Source organism: Equus caballus, chromosome 18 (genome assembly GCF_041296265.1).
Source record: "Equus caballus isolate H_3958 breed thoroughbred chromosome 18, TB-T2T, whole genome shotgun sequence".
NCBI classification, from domain to species: Eukaryota; Metazoa; Chordata; class Mammalia; order Perissodactyla; family Equidae; genus Equus; species Equus caballus.
The window spans coordinates 34389417-34408253 of NC_091701.1; the positions used below are offsets into that span (position 1 = coordinate 34389417).

At 40.1% G+C, this 18837-nt stretch overlaps 1 protein-coding gene across 50 annotated transcripts in view; it reads right to left on the reverse strand.

Annotated features, from left to right (window-relative positions):
- Positions 1 to 18837, reverse strand: part of NEB (nebulin) — a 213964-nt gene that overhangs the window by 47825 nt on the left and 147302 nt on the right. For 40 of the 50 annotated variants that reach the window (XR_011428216.1, XR_011428215.1, XR_011428214.1 and 37 more), the window contains exons 117-134: positions 18500 to 18613; positions 17979 to 18176; positions 17563 to 17667; positions 16861 to 16965; positions 15892 to 15999; positions 14656 to 14763; positions 13330 to 13437; positions 12670 to 12774; positions 12464 to 12568; positions 11712 to 11810; positions 11245 to 11355; positions 7124 to 7228; positions 6366 to 6470; positions 6002 to 6106; positions 3805 to 3909; positions 3544 to 3648; positions 2795 to 2899; positions 1676 to 1780 (exon numbers count right to left, since the gene is read on the reverse strand). Coding sequence is in view for 43 of the 50 variants with exons in the window: in XM_070240934.1 (XP_070097035.1) it covers positions 1676 to 1780; positions 2795 to 2899; positions 3544 to 3648; positions 3805 to 3909; positions 6002 to 6106; positions 6366 to 6470; positions 7124 to 7228; positions 11245 to 11355; positions 11712 to 11810; positions 12464 to 12568; positions 12670 to 12774; positions 13330 to 13437; positions 14656 to 14763; positions 15892 to 15999; positions 16861 to 16965; positions 17563 to 17667; positions 17979 to 18176; positions 18500 to 18613 (2001 nt within the window). In the remaining 7 variants the exon portion in view is untranslated. Of the gene's footprint in view, positions 1 to 239; positions 345 to 1675; positions 1781 to 2794; positions 2900 to 3543; positions 3649 to 3804; positions 3910 to 6001; positions 6107 to 6365; positions 6471 to 7123; positions 7229 to 11244; positions 11356 to 11711; positions 11811 to 12463; positions 12569 to 12669; positions 12775 to 13329; positions 13438 to 14655; positions 14764 to 15891; positions 16000 to 16860; positions 16966 to 17562; positions 17668 to 17978; positions 18177 to 18499; positions 18614 to 18837 lie in introns of all 50 variants that reach the window. The other 10 variants (XR_011428217.1, XM_070240937.1, XM_070240936.1 and 7 more) reach the window with 1 other exon arrangement.

Genomic DNA, 18837 nt, shown 5'->3' on the forward strand with positions numbered 1-18837 from the left:
GGTGGAGGACCCAGCTTTTCTTTTCATCTTCACCACAGCACATGTGAGGACACAGAGCATGGACTGGCACACTCAAATAGCTCATGGGCTCTTTGGGTGGCTAGACAGATACTTTGAAACAGAACATCTCAATATCATAGGCAGAACCTATGACATCCTTGCAGCAGACGGGACGACATCTCATGAGAAACCAGGAGCACAGTCCTGTCTGGGCTGTCCAGCCAGCCCCATCACAGTACCTGACTGATCTGGTCGCCTGTGATCTTAGCCAGCAGGTGTCTAGGCTCATCGACTACCAGGTGGTATTTATCTTTCCGCTGCTCATAATCAGCTCTGTATTTTTTCTGCTCAAACATCATATCAAATTATAGCAAGAGTACAACTTCAAGGCTACACAGAAATGTTCCAAGACAAACACTCCAGAGAGCCAGAAATACGTCATTTCTAGAGGTGGGCTCCCAAAGCATTGAGGGTAAAAATAAACCGGGAGGCAAAGAGAGTCAAACGAAGGAAGATCATCTGGAGACGGCTGGGCTTGGAATAGATCTGATTATGACATCAAAATTGGAGTATCTTGTGCCTGAACATTTTCTATCTTTACATATGCTGCCATCAGCAATATTAAGTTTTATGACATCTTAACTTGTATTTAAAATAAGGCACCAATAGACTACAGGCTAACTATCTAAGGCTGTGAGAATCTAGAAGCATATTCATAGACAAATTCTACCAGTCTTCTAATGCTAGTTAATTTATTTGATTAAAAAAGAGTTCTGAAAATCCTTCATGAATTAGAAAAATAGAAACAAAATACATTAAGACTGTCTTCCAAGGAAGCTACTCATAGTAATTCTTCAGAGTCATCCCGCCTGGAAATCTACTGAAAATGAACTAAGTCAAATTTAAAAACAATAAAAAAGTCATATATTGAGATAAATATACCATTGGCTACAGTTTCGTTTTACGATAATTTTTGCCAATTTTCTAACATTGTCTTTGAATTTCTATAAATCTGTAGAAAATCCAAAGATAGGAAATTAAACATAAAACCATCCAAACATAAGTTAATTCATAGCTTGCTTATTTCAGTCATTTTAAGCTAAATTTAACTTAAATTAATGCAAAGGCAGTTCCAGGAAAGACTGGGTAGAATATAAAAGAATATTTTGGCTGCAAATGGATACTTCTTTGCACCACTGTATGAGTCACAATGGCAATACATTTGAATGCATGAATTACAACTATCTCCCTAAGGCTGGCTCTTCCAACCACTGCCGTCCCTGTGCCTTGGTAAAGGATACTAGATTAACCTTCAACTTCTGGGTCTCCCAACTCTACACAGGATCATGTTTCAGGGAGTTTAGCTGATAGTCAACAAAATCCTTTACCTCCTTGCTCTTGTCACCCAAAGTGCTGTGCTGCCCTGTGCTAGAGCAACCAGATGCAATGATGGTTGTGGGGTCTTCACAGCACTCCACACAGCCCTTTCACTTGTTCTTATTCTTGCTTTTGGCAGAGCCCATGAGATGGTGACATTATAAGAGTCTTTCCAAATCTTTATCTTAAATCAACACTTAGAATGGCTCCTATCATTTTATATATTGGGTTTTAATCAAAGAACTCTGTAGACTTCTGAAGGAACTGAACAGGCTTAATTGGATCAGGTCATACATACCTCATTCATCAACTGAGTTGCATACTTGAAATGTCTATTGATTGGACAATCCGCGACATACTTGAAATCTGACTTTATCCTTTCAAATACCTCTTTATACTTATACTAGAGAAAACAGAATGTGGTTACTTGATAGCAGGCTATGATCATCTTAAGACTGAGACATGCCATTTATCTTACCATACTCTTGTGACAATTCCTTTATAGAGCTAACAAGTAATTACAAATGCATACTCTGTCTCCCAAAGCAATGAAGTGTATACCCACCCGGATGTCTTGAAAACTAGCCCCAAAATACATGCTTTCATTGGATGGATGTCAGTTCTATTTTCCACACTGGGCAAAAATCCAAATTAGTTTCTTCTTTGCTTCTATATAGTAAAAGGGTTATTGTTTTACCTTGAAGGAATTTCCATGTGTACTTGAAGGCAGTTTTTAGTCCACCAATTTGAAATAATTTTCCAGTAATTAAGCAGATAATCTTAATATTTTAGAGCAGGGGTGGGTTAATCTCTAGACCACCATCTGTTTTTAAAGGGCTCATGAACTAAGAATGTTTTTTTTTGTTTGTTTTTTACAGTTTTAGGGGATTGTAACAAAGAATATGTGACAGAATGAACATGGCCCACAAAGACTAAAATATTTACTATCAGGCGCTTTTCAGAAGTTTGTTGACTCCTATTTTAGAACTCAAAGGAAGCTAATACAACTACCTTATTTTGTAAATAGGAAAACAAAGCCATAAAAACAAAGTTATTTGGCTCAAGTCACACATCAAGTTTGTGGATTAAAATAATCTCCCTTTATATTTGCTACCATGTCAACTCTAACAGGGTAAACCACCTAGAGACATATTAATAGGGAGGACATTCTGGAAGAGCCACGAGAAGTTGTACTGAGATAACCATTTATCCAATTCAAATAAATGATATAAACAAATGATGACTACAGTCAATAAAGTCAGTACTAAAACAATTCCTAAGTGGAATGAACAACTGAGTATGTACTCCAACTATAGGGTCTAGAAGCTAGATGGGGATGGAAATATGAAAAGCTGTTTCCTCTGTGGACACTGGAATATGTTGAATGGATGTGGTCACCATCCTTGAGTAGATATACCTTGCTGTAGAGAGTCTTGTTCTTTTCAGCCAGAGTGAAGTCGGGAGTATCGTAGGCATAGCAACCGATGCCTTTAAGCCAGGTCAGATCTGATTTATATTTTATCTGGGAGAAAAATATCATCAAAGATTTCTAAGAACCTATTTCTAAATAGCAGTAGGTTAGGATAGCTCTAAGTGGAACAAATAGAAGCTCTGACTACTGAGGTATATGGAATAAAAAAGTATTAAAACAATTATTTGAGAGAAATTTCCAGTAATACTGATTTCTGCTCACTTTATGGTATATTGTTGTATTGTATATAGAAATTTTCATTTTTAATACTAATTAATGCAATTCAAATTTAACAGGCACACTTGCCTAAAGCATAAATCATTAGCTCGACAGCTGTATTTTCATATAGAGAGCTGAAATTTCTTTCTAAATGAGCATTGTTTCTCAATTGCTTCATGAAGTTGGCTCTTCAATTGATCAAAAACAGGTTATTGCTTAGAAGAAGTCTATCATTTCCAGTCACATAACATGATATAATACATTTAGAAGAGAAATTAAGTTTATAAATTTGAATATATTTTTCTCCCTCCCAATTTGAAGTTCACTCATTTAGCGATGAGCTTTATAACTTAAACATCCATACTCAAGAACTAAAATTTAGTCAAGTGTTTAATCAGTTTTTATGCAGTGTTTGATTTCACAAATCATATGGGCACATGAATTTATATGTAAAAATAGGAGACTTCAAGACTCACATCACTGATGGCATCAGTGACTGCCCGGTGGTGGAAATGCTCTGGGCGATCAGCTATGGACCTCCAGATTCCCAGCTGGCTCATGTAGTTCTTCTTGTATTTCACCTGCGGTGAAAACACACAGACAGCTATAAAGTCTTGCTGAAAGTTAATGCAGAAAAGTCTACTTGTCTCCAGAGAGTTTTAGGAAAGGGAGGGTATTTTAAAAAAATGATAGTGGGGTACTGAGCCAATTACAAGTAGAAACATGTAGGGACATACTTTACTGATGTCGTCTGTGACTTTGCGATGGTAAACAATGTCCAGAGCATCCTTCACAGTGTGGTATTTCCCTTTGGTCTTTTGAAACGTTTCTTTGTAGCGTAGCTGGAAAGAGAGAAAGCACATGCATTATGAAAAACTACCAAGCTAAACAGTCAGCTGTTTTAAACCCGAGCTCTCTTGAGTCTTCTTTCTTAGGTTTTCCCATGAATATATTTAGGAGAGATTAAAAAGCTCACTTCTCATCCTGGAAGAGAAAAAAGACATTTGGAGAAAACTAATGAAATCTGAATAAAGTATGGAGTCTACTAATAATGTATCAATTTTGGTTCATTGGTTGTGACAAATGTACGGTGGGAATGTAAGGTGTTAACAGTAGAGAAAACTGTGTAGGCTACTTGGGAACTCTCCCCACTATCATTGCAACTTTTCTATAAATCTAAAACTACTTAGTAAAAGTTTATTTCAATCTAAAAGGAACAAACAAAAGGCTCATTTGGGAGGAGGAAAAAACCAAACATAACCTTTTTGAGCCCAAGACATACTAATGTACATGGAAAGGGAAGAAAGTTCTAATTTCTAACCCCCAGTATTAAAATGCCTTCTCCATGAAGCAGTCTTAAAATTTTATTTCATTATAATCTTTATGGTATTTCAAGAGACAACAGCTCTGACTTTAACCTAAGAATATCACAGAAGATTCATCCCATCTACATAAAATGGGTACTTCTCTGAACAGTCTGTTTTCAACCTCAAACAAGTCTTGTCTTGTTGGGTAGCTGAGCTAACACGTAATCAAAGATGTCTTTTCCTTGACTTTGTAACTCTGTTTTTCAGGTGGATAATCTCATAAAATTGCTTAGCTCTACTTGTGGGGACAGCCACTGTGGACAAGTCAAACTTAATGCCAGATACTACCCTTGTTACACTGGACTATTTCAAGATTAGAGTTATCAGTGCTGGTCCTGAGAAAGCCCCAGGGATGGGGTTGTCCAATAGAGCACACTGAGCTCCAGGGGCCAATTTCACTGTGTGGCCACCCTCAAAAAAGCAGTGATGCAGAATAAGCTTGGTTTGAATTAATATTCAATGGTAACCTGGAAATGATAAAGATGGGGATGTCACAAGAAAACTAAGAATATCCTAGGGGATAGATTTTGAGAGTAGTATATAATTTTCTCAGCTTATACTTTCAGCAAATTGGCATTGCTTTTTTCCAATCAGCAGACTCCTCTCAGCTCCAAATGAAAATTTCAGAACCAAGATATTGTTCCAATTTGCTGTACCCTTTCACATTTCTGTTTAGGGAGCACTGTAATTACTTTAAGATGCCTTGAAATCCTAGAGCTATGTTGCTAAGTTGAGGGGTTATAGGGTTTCTTGAGCTTTTGGCTGGGTTTAAGTTCCAACATGTCTAGTCTTCCAGAGATTCTGCTTCCAGTAACGGGTGTAATGTATTTGCAGTTGAGTTCTGAGACACAAAACTGGTAAAGATTGGCCATCTACCCTGGGTTGATTAATTTCATATCTTTATTAACAGATAATGTCATTGCCATTAAAAGGCACTCCTGTCCTTCATCATGTGGTATGGGAAATGAAAGTCTGTCCCACCTAATTCTAACGAATGTGTCATTCGCATGATTTAGGCGATTAAGAGAAGAAAGGGAACAAACATTTTCTGAGTGTCAACCAAGAGCCCACCACTGTGCTAGTATGCTACATACCTTATCTTGTTTAGTCTAATTCAATTATCGCAATTCTTATCATCACTCCACATATAAGAAAACAGTCTCAGAAAAATTAGGTAAATTATATAGAGTCAGACAGTAGGCAAATGACAGCATCAGGATTTTAAATCATGTTTACCTGACTCCAAAACCATGATTTTATGGCTAAATAACAATTAATTGTCAAGTACCCCTAGGAAATGCTACCAAAGAATTATTAAGAAAGGGTCATACTTTTTCGCCCAGAAGGGCAACGAGAAAAATGATAGCCTTTTAGCATCTCTCTGCATTATTCTTAGCTACTTTGCCTGACTGCTATTGCTTCTGTCTGTTTTTGTTGTTGTTTTTAATGTTCCTGTTGTTTTCTTGACCCATGTTGTAGGCCAGGACTTTGAACTATAGATATGACTGTAACATCTTCTGTTTCATTGTCCCTATCACAACAGAAGTAAGAAGGAAGGGATGCATACATCACTGGCGTTCCAGTAAGCCCTCTTGGCTCTGATGAGGATTGGCGTATCTGGAACCGGGGTGTACCTGTCCTTCATCTTTTCATATTGAATCTTGTACTTTGTCTAAGAAATAAAGATAGAAAAGAGAGACAAACTTAAGTTCAAGTGTTTTCATCCCTCCCAATTCACAGCCATGTCTCAGATTCAGCCTAGGGACACCATATGTCATGCTTGTTAAGACAATAGCTTTGCCTTCTGTGTTTTGATGCTGCTGAGCAGAACTTATAGAAATGAGTTCTCTGATTAGAGGCAGCAGGTGAAGGTTTTAACGAAGGATCTTTTTTCTTTAACCCAGTGCCTCGGTGCCAAATTCCCAACTTACCTCGCTGACCATGTCCTTCACGTCTCTAGCGTGCTTCAAGGCTGTGGTCTGGTTTCCGGCATGATGATGGGGCCTCTCTTTGGTGGCAAGTTCGACATACAGATACTAAATAATCACAGAATAGGGATCAGATGTTATAGGGGTAAAACATTTATTATTTAGGATTCAGTCCCCTTCCTTCTTAATTGGGAAGGTGGTGTCTATTTGCTGTTGCCTTGTTTTTTTGTTTGTTTGTTATATGTGTTTCTGTTCTTTTGTTTCTCTCTTTGTCTCTCATTTGGAAACACATATTAGCACTCCAGTTATCTAATATTCTTACTGTTGGCTATGGTGCAATTTAAATCCATACAATAAAGAATGCCACCAGAAGAACGAGGATTCTGATACAGCCCTCAATGTATTTTTTTTCCGTTTTTGCCTGAATGCATGAAATGTGGTTTCATTTGTCTGTGGAGAATAGATAGGTTCTATGGAATGAATCAAGCAATGGTTATCACTACCTGGAGTCCACACACCATTCATCCAACGACAAAAATTGTATAGAACTTAGAAAGCATGACATTACCTGCTCGTGTCAAACATAACCATGGTGATGATGGCCCAAAGGAAAACTGCTTCTTGAAGTTAATGGGCAAGAGGGTGTATCAAGGACAGTCAAGTGTAAGAGGCCGCTGCCGACCAGGAGGGGTGAGGCACACGTAACCACCCCCTGTGATGGTACCGCAGCAGACTTAGGAACACTCATTTATGAATCTTACCTGACTCTGAAGCTTCTGCCCTCGCTTGGCTCTTAAAAGATCAGGAGTATCAGGAACGGAAGTGAAGACTGACTTCTGCTTCCTGCCTGCAGCTCTGTACACCAGCTGGACATAAAAGAGTCATGACCATAATTTCTGCTTCATCGACATGTTGTGTTCTCTGCAGGTGCCTTTATTGCTGACTTCATAGAAAAATCAAGGGCCCTCTCACTGCAACAACCTCAGTTTCTGTCCAATAAATCAATAATTTATTTACCTCCCCAACCCGCTTTTTCTTTTTTCCTTTGAATCAAAATAAGAGATGCTCTGTAGCCTGTCCAAGATATAAGACTCCTACTTTGTTTTTGGTCCCTTCTAGGACTCTGTTTCAGCAATTATACACGTCGCCTTCATATCTTCAACCCTCCTGTTTTTCCGGCCCTCTCCCTTCATCTGCAAACAGACTCAAATCCCTTCCTTCAATAAGCCTTTTCCAGTCTCCACCAACAGCCTTGTTCCTTCCTTTCACAGCCAAGCAGACTATGTGTTTTTTCTTTTTCTCTCTTTTGATTAATTTCTCAAGGCGATGGTTTGGTTTCCATCCGACCACTGCAATGAAGTCACTCTTCTCATCAAGACTACCAAAACCAAAGTGGTGCACCTACAACATGACTAACAATAATGTACAACTGAAATTTCACAAGGTTGTAAACTATCATAATCTTAATAAAAAGTTAAAAAAAAAAAAAGACTACCAAAACCTTCGCAACTACTAAATCCGAGAACGTTTCTCTGTAGTAACTGAGCAATTTCATTCCTAAAAACTCTCTTCTCTGCCTTCCATTCCATCGTTCTACCATACACAGCCTCCTATCTTTCTAGGCTCTCCTTCTCAGCCTCCTTCTATGGTTCTGCCCGCCCCCAAAGGCAGCCATTAGCTGGAGTCAAGGGTCAGCCCCCTTCACCCTGTATATTCTCCTTGGGTGACCTCATTCATACCCAGGGCTTCAACCATCAATTTGAGGTTGATGACTTCCAAATCTATACAGTATCCAGGATCTTTCCTGAGCTCCAGATCCAAATTTTCACCAGTGTTCTGAACTTGAGTGACTTATCATATTTAATGTAGGATTCTTTATATTACGCCATCTCCAACCCCAATCTGCTTCTTCTCCTATTTTCTCCGTTTTGTTAAATGGCTCCTTGATCTCCCAGTCACCCAGGGCAGAAAATTGGGACGTCATCCTAGACTCTTTCACCCTCACATGCACATCAAAATGGTCATGAATCCTGGGCTCCTAACTTTATGATATTCCTTAAATCTGATCCTTCTCCATTCCTACCACCACTGCCCTAGTTAAGCCTCCTGTGTCATTTCTTCTCTACACATTCTTAACAGCCTCCTATACCACCTTCCCAAATCCTCTATTGGGCCACTCCACATGGCTCATCTATCTTTCACAAGTCTGAGAAAGAGATTTTCTTAAAGCTCAGATGTAATCAGATCTTAATGCTCAGATCCAATGTGCTCAGAAATAATTCTTCAATGAGTTTTCATCAGGCCCAAGATCCTTAATACAGCACCCATGAGTCTTCATAACCTGGCTTCTGTTCTATGTTTCTAGTCTTATTTCCCAACATTCTGCCACACTCTCCATGTGCTATTTGAAACTATTCCAAATTTCTAGAACTTATTACAGCCATTTTCACATACCATCCTTTCTGCCTAGAATGTTCTTCCCCCTCTTATCTGCCTGGAAACCTCTTAGAGGCCATACTGTCTTGACTATTCCTATAGGATACCATTTATCATAGTGATGTCTGTTTCTTCTCACAGATTGTGGGCCCATGGAATGCAGGGGCTCAGCTCTATCACCCTTTTATCAACTTGTGCTTAGATAAAAGATCTGAAAAATAGTAGTCCTCTAATAAATGCTGAGGGAATTTAATATAATGAGGCCAACTAGAAAGTATAAATGTATAACGACTAATTTCTAATCACAGATATAAATGCCAGTTGAATAGATGAACAGATAAAATGTAGGAAATAAATAATATGTAGGTACATGTCCATTTCTTTAAATCTAATTTGTATACAAGTGCAAGTTAAAACAAAATGTAGCTCATTGCTTGGGGCTGTTTTTTGTGTTACTACTGAAAAAAAGGAGAAAAACTAAATAAAAACTTACTGTTTCTCCTAGGCTAAATTTTGAATAAAGCAAATTAAAACTCAGAATCTTATCCTTAAAAGAAGCCTGAATCATTATCTAGTCCAATTCTCTAGCTCAGGCAGTTGGGTGTTGACATTGTAAATTATACAAGGTCACACAAATTAGAGTTAAATCTGGGACAAAGACCTAACTCTCCCATGCCATGTCTATAATTCTCTTTGTACTATACTGCCCTTATACTTAGGTATCCATTGTTTATGCTTTTTGGGGCAACATCCCTGTTTCTTAGTACTTCAGATGTATATATGTCAAGCATCTGTACAATTCAAAGACAATTCAAAAGTCCATAACTTGAACTTCCTTTGGCCACCAAATTTTTTACTAAGCCAGAGTTTCCCAAACTTCCCTGATCCTAAAAACCCCCAAAGTCTCTATTAAAAACAGATTTGCAGGCTCTACCCAAGACCTTCTGAATCCAGGCTTGTAGCTTGCATCAGTATTTTATCAAGCCCAGGTCATTCTACAATGAGGCAAGTGTGGGAGAAAACACACTCCTGAAAATATCTATTATTCTTCCTCAGTGTTGACACATAATATTTACAAAATTCCAATAGGAATTGGGAAGAAGAGAAATTAAAGGTTTAGATAATTCTGGACTCAGACAGCCAAGAGAAGTAAAGGTATCGGAAATATCAATAAGAACTTTAAGTTACCAAGCAATTTTTTATTATTTTGTAGCTGAAGGAGAGATGTGATACTTTAGAGCAGTGGTTTCCAACACTGCCTGCATATTAGAATCATCTATGGAGTGGCTAAAAGCAGGCAGATGCCCAGGCATGGAGAAGCAGAGACTCATGTGGGGCTGGAGGTCACAGCCCACTCAAAGGTAGTTTTAAAATACTTCATAGATGATTCTGATACTTAGCCAGAGTGGAGAATTATTTTTACTGCGATACAAAGAACATAAGCATTCCTATCTGAGTGCCAGAACTGGTTGAAATAACACAGGGAAACTTTCAGGAAAGCAAATGGGCTCAGTGTAGCTTTTGTAAAAGCTGAAGAATTAATCATCCTCTGCCTCTGGCTCACTAAGCATGTAGGAAGCTACACATCCCCTCTGCTGAGGGCAGCATTTGGTTTGCCAGGGCATCTCTATGTTAAAGAGCATGAGTGATTCCTAATCAGAAGCCATTAGACCTATTGAGAATGGGGAGTCAATGAAGTGGCCTGACAGCTAATGCTTTGGTTCAGCTTGATGAAAGCTGATGGATGAAGCCACAAGACAAACTGAGAGTTTAATGAGAATGGCCAACTGACTTACAATAAGAGAGATCATTTACATTTGTGGAATGCCCTCAGCTTTACAAAGCACATTTAGTCATTGGCAAATATGGACATCTATTTCGGCCAAGGCACAATGGGATACGCATCGAAATAAGATGAGGGCCAACACTCAAGGAACCAAGAGTCTAGGTGAGAGCATCATATCTATATACAACTAACTGCAATAAATTAGGACTGTCAATACCAGGTGGGGCAGACGAAAATGAACCTAAGCAGTTTGGAATTTGTTGAGTTGGCAGCAGAGCAAGGAGTCACTGAGTCACTGAAGACTTTTCAAATGGCACTGCCATGATTAGAGTTCCTGACAGCACGAATTAAAGAGAGAGAAAATTTTGAAATAAATTCAGTTTGGAGACTGCAACAATAGTATAAAACAGAGGACCTTCTAATCTATAAAGTCATGTAAACTTTCAGCAGCCCTAGTAGGTAGGGCAAGTATCACTATCCTCATCTTATCCAAAAGGGATAAAATAAGTAAACTGAGGCAAAGTGAGGTCAACTGACTTGCTTAGACATGGTGGCCACTTTAACAAAGGGCAGAGGGGAGATCTTTTGTCTAGTGTGGTTGCCTGAAAAAGGATCACTAGAGGAATGAGGCCCTTGTAGTGACAGGTTAAGCATCCTTACCTCACTCAGATGTGTCTTCAGTTCCTGCACTTTTCTGTATTCTGGAGTGTCAAGCACCACTTTGTATTTGTCTCGTATCTTCCTTGCATTATCAGTGTACAGGTAATGAGACTTTAAAACAAAAAACAACAACAATGGAAATACAAGTTGATTAATCATTTAAGGAATTGTATGTCATGGTCACATGTTCTCTTCCAAATGGTTGGCATGTGTAAGCCAAGATGGCCTTCTATGTATACTGGATCTCTTCCCATGCAGGAACAAAGACAACTGTCATTTAACTAAACTTATCCCCTTTTATAGGAGGCATGCATTATCTTAATTGGGTCATGACTTGCTCAAGTGGGTTAATGGTAAATTTCCCCTTAAAGTAGCTACAAGCAAAGATTCTTTCTACTCAGCTCCTTGAGGCTGGTGATGGGGTTTATGGAATCTGGTAGGTATGTGTTGTGAAGATGTGCACTCACCCAGAGCTTCCGCAGGTGCCGAGAGCGGACCATGTCAGGAGTGTCATACAGGAAGCAGCCCAGTCCCCTCAGGATCCTCAAGTCCTCTTTGTATTTAATCTGTGTGGCAAAATCAGAAATATAGCTGGTCATGGGCAAAAGTGAATCAGGAACAAAAAAGACAGAGTAGCGGCGCTTTTTTATTGATGTATCTTTCATTTTGCTTCAACACATGCACCACATGCTCTTAGCTTGCTGCACTCAACCAAATCCCAGGCTTTTACATTCAAATCGCTAACTCTGAGCTGAGGAGAGAACACTGCTATTATTTTATTTCTATATTGATGGGAGAAAAGCACAGATTGAGTGGAGTGGTCTTTTAGGAGAAGGAATCATCCAAGGAGAAAAAAAATGGCAGCAGGAAGTTGCTAAAGAGGGTGGGAGTAGGGACGAGCAGGAGAAAGATGCTAAACATGACCTGGGACAGAGGTCACTTAGAGAGTGAGGAGTCAGTAACAATTCAGTGATGAATGTAGAATGGTAGTCAGCAATTCTTGTGTTTCCCAAGTGGTCCTTTTCCTACTATTTCCATAACTGGAGAAATTGGAGAAAGTGGGGTCCTGCTTCCATACTATTTCACCTCCAAGTTGTACCCTTGGTTTAGGAGTACTCAACTGAAAACACTGTTCAGTGACCACTGGTTGGCTTAAATGCTGAAAGCATGCCTGCCTCTTAGTAAGAGTCTTCCAGAAAGACTCCTGTGAGATGCTTACATCACTGGTGATGTCTCCCACGTAGCGGCAATGGATCACTTGGGGTGTGTATGGCATCGAGATCATGTGGCCTTGCATCTTGAAGAAGTCTGATTTGTAGATCAACTGAAGAAACAAATGCCCAGAAACACAGACATTAGAAACTTAATTGTTGACATTCATCCCTGGGTTCTATAGCCTGTTCTCTCTCCTAAGAAAATACTCACCTCACTGACAGCCTCTTGTGTCTTCTTGACTTGGCGGATTTCAGGTGTGTCGGGAGTTGTGTGAATCTTGTCTTTCAGTTTGTGGTATAATTGTCGATAAAGTCTCTACATTGGAGGAAAAACCATTCCAGGTGTTTAGTGTAGGAAGATGAAGACATCTATTGACTCAGCAACAATTAAATATTTTACATAAAGAGCCATGAGAGGAGAGATTAAGGATATATAAAATGTTGAGATTAGGAAAAAAGAGAAAAATGATATTTATTTTATTTAGGTGAAGAATTTTGAGCACAAAGTCTTCTGCTTTCTATCAGATGGTTTGATCGAAGGAACAGATATATAAACCAATAGTTTATGTAGAAAACCAGAGTCATGAGGCAGACTAAGATGCAACCTTATTAAACATTTTTAAATACAAATGTCAAAAGAAGGAATTAATTTGCATTATAATCAATGGATGTGGTCTCTAAATGGCATTACCAAATATAGAAAAAAATTATCAAGGGATACCAGTATCAGAAGGGTGACAAAAAGAACCCTCTTACTCCTTGCTGATGTGTACATTTATAGCTGAAATAGAATTAATTCTTATCGCATTTCAAGCAAAGCCACTGTCTTTGAAACTCAATATTTCCCCCACAGAATTAGGATTCACAGTACCTCACTGGTAACATTGTTGACTCTCCGGACATTGACAAATGGAACGTCATTGGGGCCAAGTGTATACCCATGGGCCTTGATGTGTTCATAAACTTCTTTGTACTTGAACTGCGAAAGCAAAGTCAGAATAAGATCACTGATGGGTAAACAGAGAGCAGCGTTACATTTCTCAAATAGAAAAGAGTTGTCACTTTCATTTGAAAATTACTCTCCAAGCATTAAGTATAAGGAAAAGCCACTGAGAAAGTTTTGATAGTAATCCAAGTCTTGAAAATTACTTTTTTGGCTAAAAAAGCCAGGTCCAAAAAGGAGTAAAACTCAGCGTTGCCTAGATGAAATCTCTCTGTAGGCAGGTATGCAAAATGTAAGAAAAAAATTTTAGTTCCAATATGGCTAGGAAATTAGGAAATTCAAAAAAGAAACAAGAGACTATTTTTAACACTGGTGAGTGCCTTTACAGACTGATTTTAAAAATGACATGTTAGATGATGAAATTTGTGACTCTCTGCTTTGGAAACCATATTACTGGACCACTGGCAATTGGATCCTGCCTGGCCAGCAGGTTTGATTCCTAGGACTCTGAAGGGCAACATGGAAGGGAAAGCTTATTCTTCAACTAATGGCTGGTCTGTGGGTATGACCTGGAAGCCAGAGTCATTGGAATAGCCAACAGTTCTCTAGGGCTTGTCCACAGGGTAAATGCATCAAGTCCCATTTTGGTACTTTTAAAAAGCGGGGAAGGTTAGTATCAGAGCTAACACCTGGGTAAGCTACAGGTAAGGAGAGCCTATCTACCCCTCTGAGCTTTCTATGAAACGGGCACAGAGGGTAAGTAGTGAGGCAAGTATCAAAGCCAGCAGCTGGGCAAGTCCTTTCCTTTCAAAGGAACACACAGTGATGTTATATCTTCTGCAATGAAACGTTGCAGAAGGAAGACAATATTATCAGCACACATCAACAGTGGGTGGTATGAAGTTGCATTTCCTGTATATGGCTTGGGATAGTTCAGGATGCTTCTGTGCTAAGGGCAGCAAAAGTAAAGACATCATGGCAGCCATGAACCCTGAGCCAACGTAGTTGATTCATGCGGATGCAATCCCATGAAAGTCCTGTGCTAACCTACTGGGCTGCCCAGCACTGCCGAATTGCAGAAGCAAGACCATTCCACAGCGCCCCTAGAAAATACACTGTCTCCCCTCCTCTGCTCCCATTGTTACATCATGTTGAACCTTCAGGGTGTGATTGGGGGGATGAGAATAGGCTATTAATAAATAGTGTCCCCCCTCCCACTTCAGACCCCATCTTAAAAAGAAGGAGACCACTCACATAACTGCTCATGTATCGGGTGTCTTTGGTGTGTTTGAAGTGAGGGGTGTCGACTGGAAGCCTATATCCAGTAGGCAAGGAGCGCAGGCCAGGTCTTCGGTACAGATTCTGCCGGAATGAGGAAGAGCGGCTTAAATGACATCTACATCAAATAACTGATCTAAGTTAAAACCAGTCACATTGGGCTCATGTGAGGTTTTCAATTAGATACTTAATGTTACTTATGTTTACAAGTATTATGCTTATAATGATACTTATGCTCACTGAATTGATTTCAGGAAGAAATTGAGTAAGTTCTAAGAGTCTAGCAATGAATCAGATTATTCTTAACCTATTTTTTTTTGAAAAAGAGAGAAATGAGTGAAGGGGCTTACAGAAAATCATTCTTTTATGCTTCTGAACACAGGCCCAGTTGACTACATGGCATCTAGCAAGAATTTGGGAAAAGCATAGGAAGCAGGAAGCCAAGTGTCACTTCTGTCATTAACCCCACCCTTAGGTGATATTCGAGCCATCACCAATCCCTGAACAGCCATAATCATAAGGCACATCTTTGGGATCCTGTCCGCCTCATAAACACAGTGTCTTGGTGTCAGTCTAAGAAGAGGTCAGGACGCTCTTATTCCTGGCAGAAAGGGGAAGAGAGCTCCTGTCTGTGACCTTAAATAATCTCTCAGGGGAGCTACAGGAGTGCAAATAGTATTTAAAATGTGAAAAACCAAATTACTGTTAACATTGAGTGTAGGAGAGTAGCATGAAAGGCTGAGACCAAAGTAGCACCAGCAGGTAACAGGATAGGGACATGAAATGTGAGAGTGGAATCTATTGTCTTTCTCTTCTGAATTCTAACAGCAATTTCTAGCTTTATCTCTTGTTGTTAATAGTCTTTTATGATTATATGCCTTGTCTTTGTCATCTTGAATTTAAGCCTTTTTGAGAGCAGAGATGGCAGATTGGCCCTCTTCTTGATGACTTGTAAATACTGCTCTAAAAATGCCCATTGTTCACTTGCTTGATAAGAGGACTCTGCCAGCCAAAGGGGAAGACAGGCTGTGCATTGTTTTTGCTCTGTTCTTTTTTATTTTTAATTCACATGACTGGACAGCTTTTACAATTTACAAGGTCAGGCTGAGAGGATGCTCAAGCTGTGGTTACTTCTACAGAGGCCTGTGGCCTGGCATTTGCAGGCGGCCTCTGGCTTTCTGCTGGGCACTCTGTCCAATTCTCCCTGCTCACCTCACTCTGGAGCTTGTATGCATGAAGGGCCCGGTCCAGATCCACAGTTTTTGTAGTTGGAGCCACTTTGCCCCTGACACTGTGCACGTAGTCATGGTGGTAGACAGCCTGGGTGCAGAGAGAGAAGCAGAGAGAGTTGATTCAGACTGTGGCAGTATTGCTAGAAAGATGCAAAAAGTAAACAGAAAGCCAGGTCTCTCTTAAATGTTTTAAAAAGGTAACCTGCTTCCCTTTGCCTAGATAACTCTATCTGATATGTCATTGCACCTTGTCCAATACAGTCAGAGCCACGGTGTGGACCCCACAGTGAGGAATAACTCCGCTCAGCGATAAAAAGAGGAAGAGTGCGCATTCTACCACTGCAAGTTCTAAAATGACAGAACTCAACATTCTAATTCACTGGTGGGATTTAATTTTTACTTATTAACTTCTGGGGTTAATGAAAAAAGAGCAGCTTTGCGCCTGGTCCGCCTGCTCTGTGTCAGGCATTACAGTGGGTGTTTTCCATCCACTTCCCCACTGTACACATAAGAACGCCAAGGCTCGGAGGCCTAAGTGATTTCCCCAAGCCTCATAGATGACGTGTGGGAGAGGCTGGACTCCATCTACATCTCTAACTTCAGAGCCGGCTTCCTTCTCATCCTGCCATAGTTAGCTCTAATTTCTTAGAATGTCTAGATGGTGAGACATAAACTGTTGCTCTTGACACAAGGATACAAAAAGCAACTTTGGAAGCTCAAAAACACCACGTATTTCATAGACTTAGATCACTTACAACTTCACCCCCAAGGAGCTGATTGAACACACCAGGAAACAACAGCAGCATCTTAAGTCCTTTCTAAGGCACCAACTCTGGTTTCCCAGTTAGCAAAGGCCTGGCACTGCCCCATCTTTCATTTTTGCTACTTCTGCTTGCACTGTGGCCCTGTCTTTATCACTGTCCACAGTAACTGCCTAGTGGGCACTTACATCACTTAGTTGTTTCCCACTTTTGACAGCCTGCACATAGACTGGAGTATCAGTGACCAACTTGTAGTCGTTCCTCGTTTTCCGCACATGCTCTTTGTATTTGATCTGCCGAGAGGAAGAAAATAAGCCTGGGTTAGACCAGTCATTACATTAGAAATTGCTGGTTCACAGAAGTTTTGATTGCTTTTAACTCATGGTATTTACATTCATTAGCACTTATTCAACAGACCAGGATGCATTTGAATTTTATAACAATCAGCATCATCAACACTTATAGTCATATAGAGCTTCTAGAGTCTTCTAGGAGCCTTGACAACAAACTGCTCTTCTGGGAACGTTTAACCTTTCTTACCGAAATATTGATTTCACTGTTAATTTGCTTAGCAAATCCTTTAAATAGATCCTATCTATAGCATCATGAACTACTGAAAATAGTCCAAAAGGTGGAAAGAAGAGCCAGGAGTCCCTTCGCCCCCAGAGAACAATGGCATGGCTCAACTGCATTCATTGCTTAATAGGAATCCCAAATGTATTACTGAGAAGTAACTGCTCTCTATCCCTTAGCATCTTTCACCAGCTGGCCAGCCTCAACACCACTTAAGACACAACTAGTGTGTGACAATGTCTGTACTCTCCCCTTGACTCTAGACTACAAAGAGAAGGAAACATGCTTAAAAAAAACGAAAAACAAGGCAAACTCACATCATTGCGTAGATCATAAGCATGTTTGGCATGGAGAATTTCAGGAGTGTCCCAGACATAGCAACCAATGCCTTTCAGCCAGTTGAGGTCATCCTTGTACACAATCTAGAGGATTGCAACAGATGGAGAGAGTCAGAAAATTGAAATTGGACTGTAACTTTAACACCAAAGACATGGACACCCTCTGGACCCAGGATGATTCTGTGGCAGGAAAAGCAAAGGGCACTTTGCAATGAGGCCGAGGGTGCCAATGTTTCCATTGGCACACAGAGCCCTGCTTTCAAGGAAAGCTCAGAATTCCATTCAAACCATGGGTATATAGGAAAGCAGTGCTGGAAGAAGGCTGAGGTGAAGAAATAGGTAAGGGTAAGCGTGTGCAGCCGGGGTGCAGGGAACTTTATAAGCAATGGGCTTACATCGCTGATCTGATCTGTGACTTTCCTGACGTGACTGTTGACTTTCAAGTCAGGGTGGCAAATCCACTCATGGAGGTGTAGGCGATAATCAATCTCACTGACTTTCTTCTGAGAATCCTTGGCAGTAACCATCTCTACCATGTCAGGCACGGTGTGGATTTTCATCTTGTTCTTTTCATAAACTGATCTGTATAGGCGCTGTGAAGATAACATAACATGTGTGTTACACAGGAAATTGTGCAAGGCGTCATGGCAATACATGACTTTCTTATGCACCAGAGAAGTCAGGGTGGCCACCTTACAGCAATCAGTTGTAAGGGCAGGATGGGGATTGGAATTTTCTGACACTTTCTACAGATTCATGGGGAAGGGGGAAGCAGCATGGGCTGAAATCACACTTAGCTTCTTCACATATGCACAATCAGTGCCATATGCGTCGTTTGATAGCAAATGCCCTGAGTTATAATAGACAGCTCCATTACCTGGCTTCAAATTGAAGGAAGCCCTTTGAGATTACTTACATCAATGTTAAACTTGCCGACTCTGAGGCACCGTGCTGTATTTGGATCATCGTCAACACTTTTTGGTAAAGTATAAAGAGCTTTGAATTTTTCATATTCTTCCCGATATTTGACCTACAGAGAGAGAGTACAAGGAAGAAACACAGTTTTGGAGAGTAATGGGTCTATCTATAACGTTAAAAGAGCATGAGCGTTAATAGGTAGGACCCGTCTCTGAGATCCAGCCACTTGGGGTCAGCACTTCTCTGAGTTCATTTCCTCATCTGTGCACAGAGGTAGAGGTATAGCATTGCACCTGCCACGGGGTCATCCTGAGGATTAAATGAAACCATATTGGA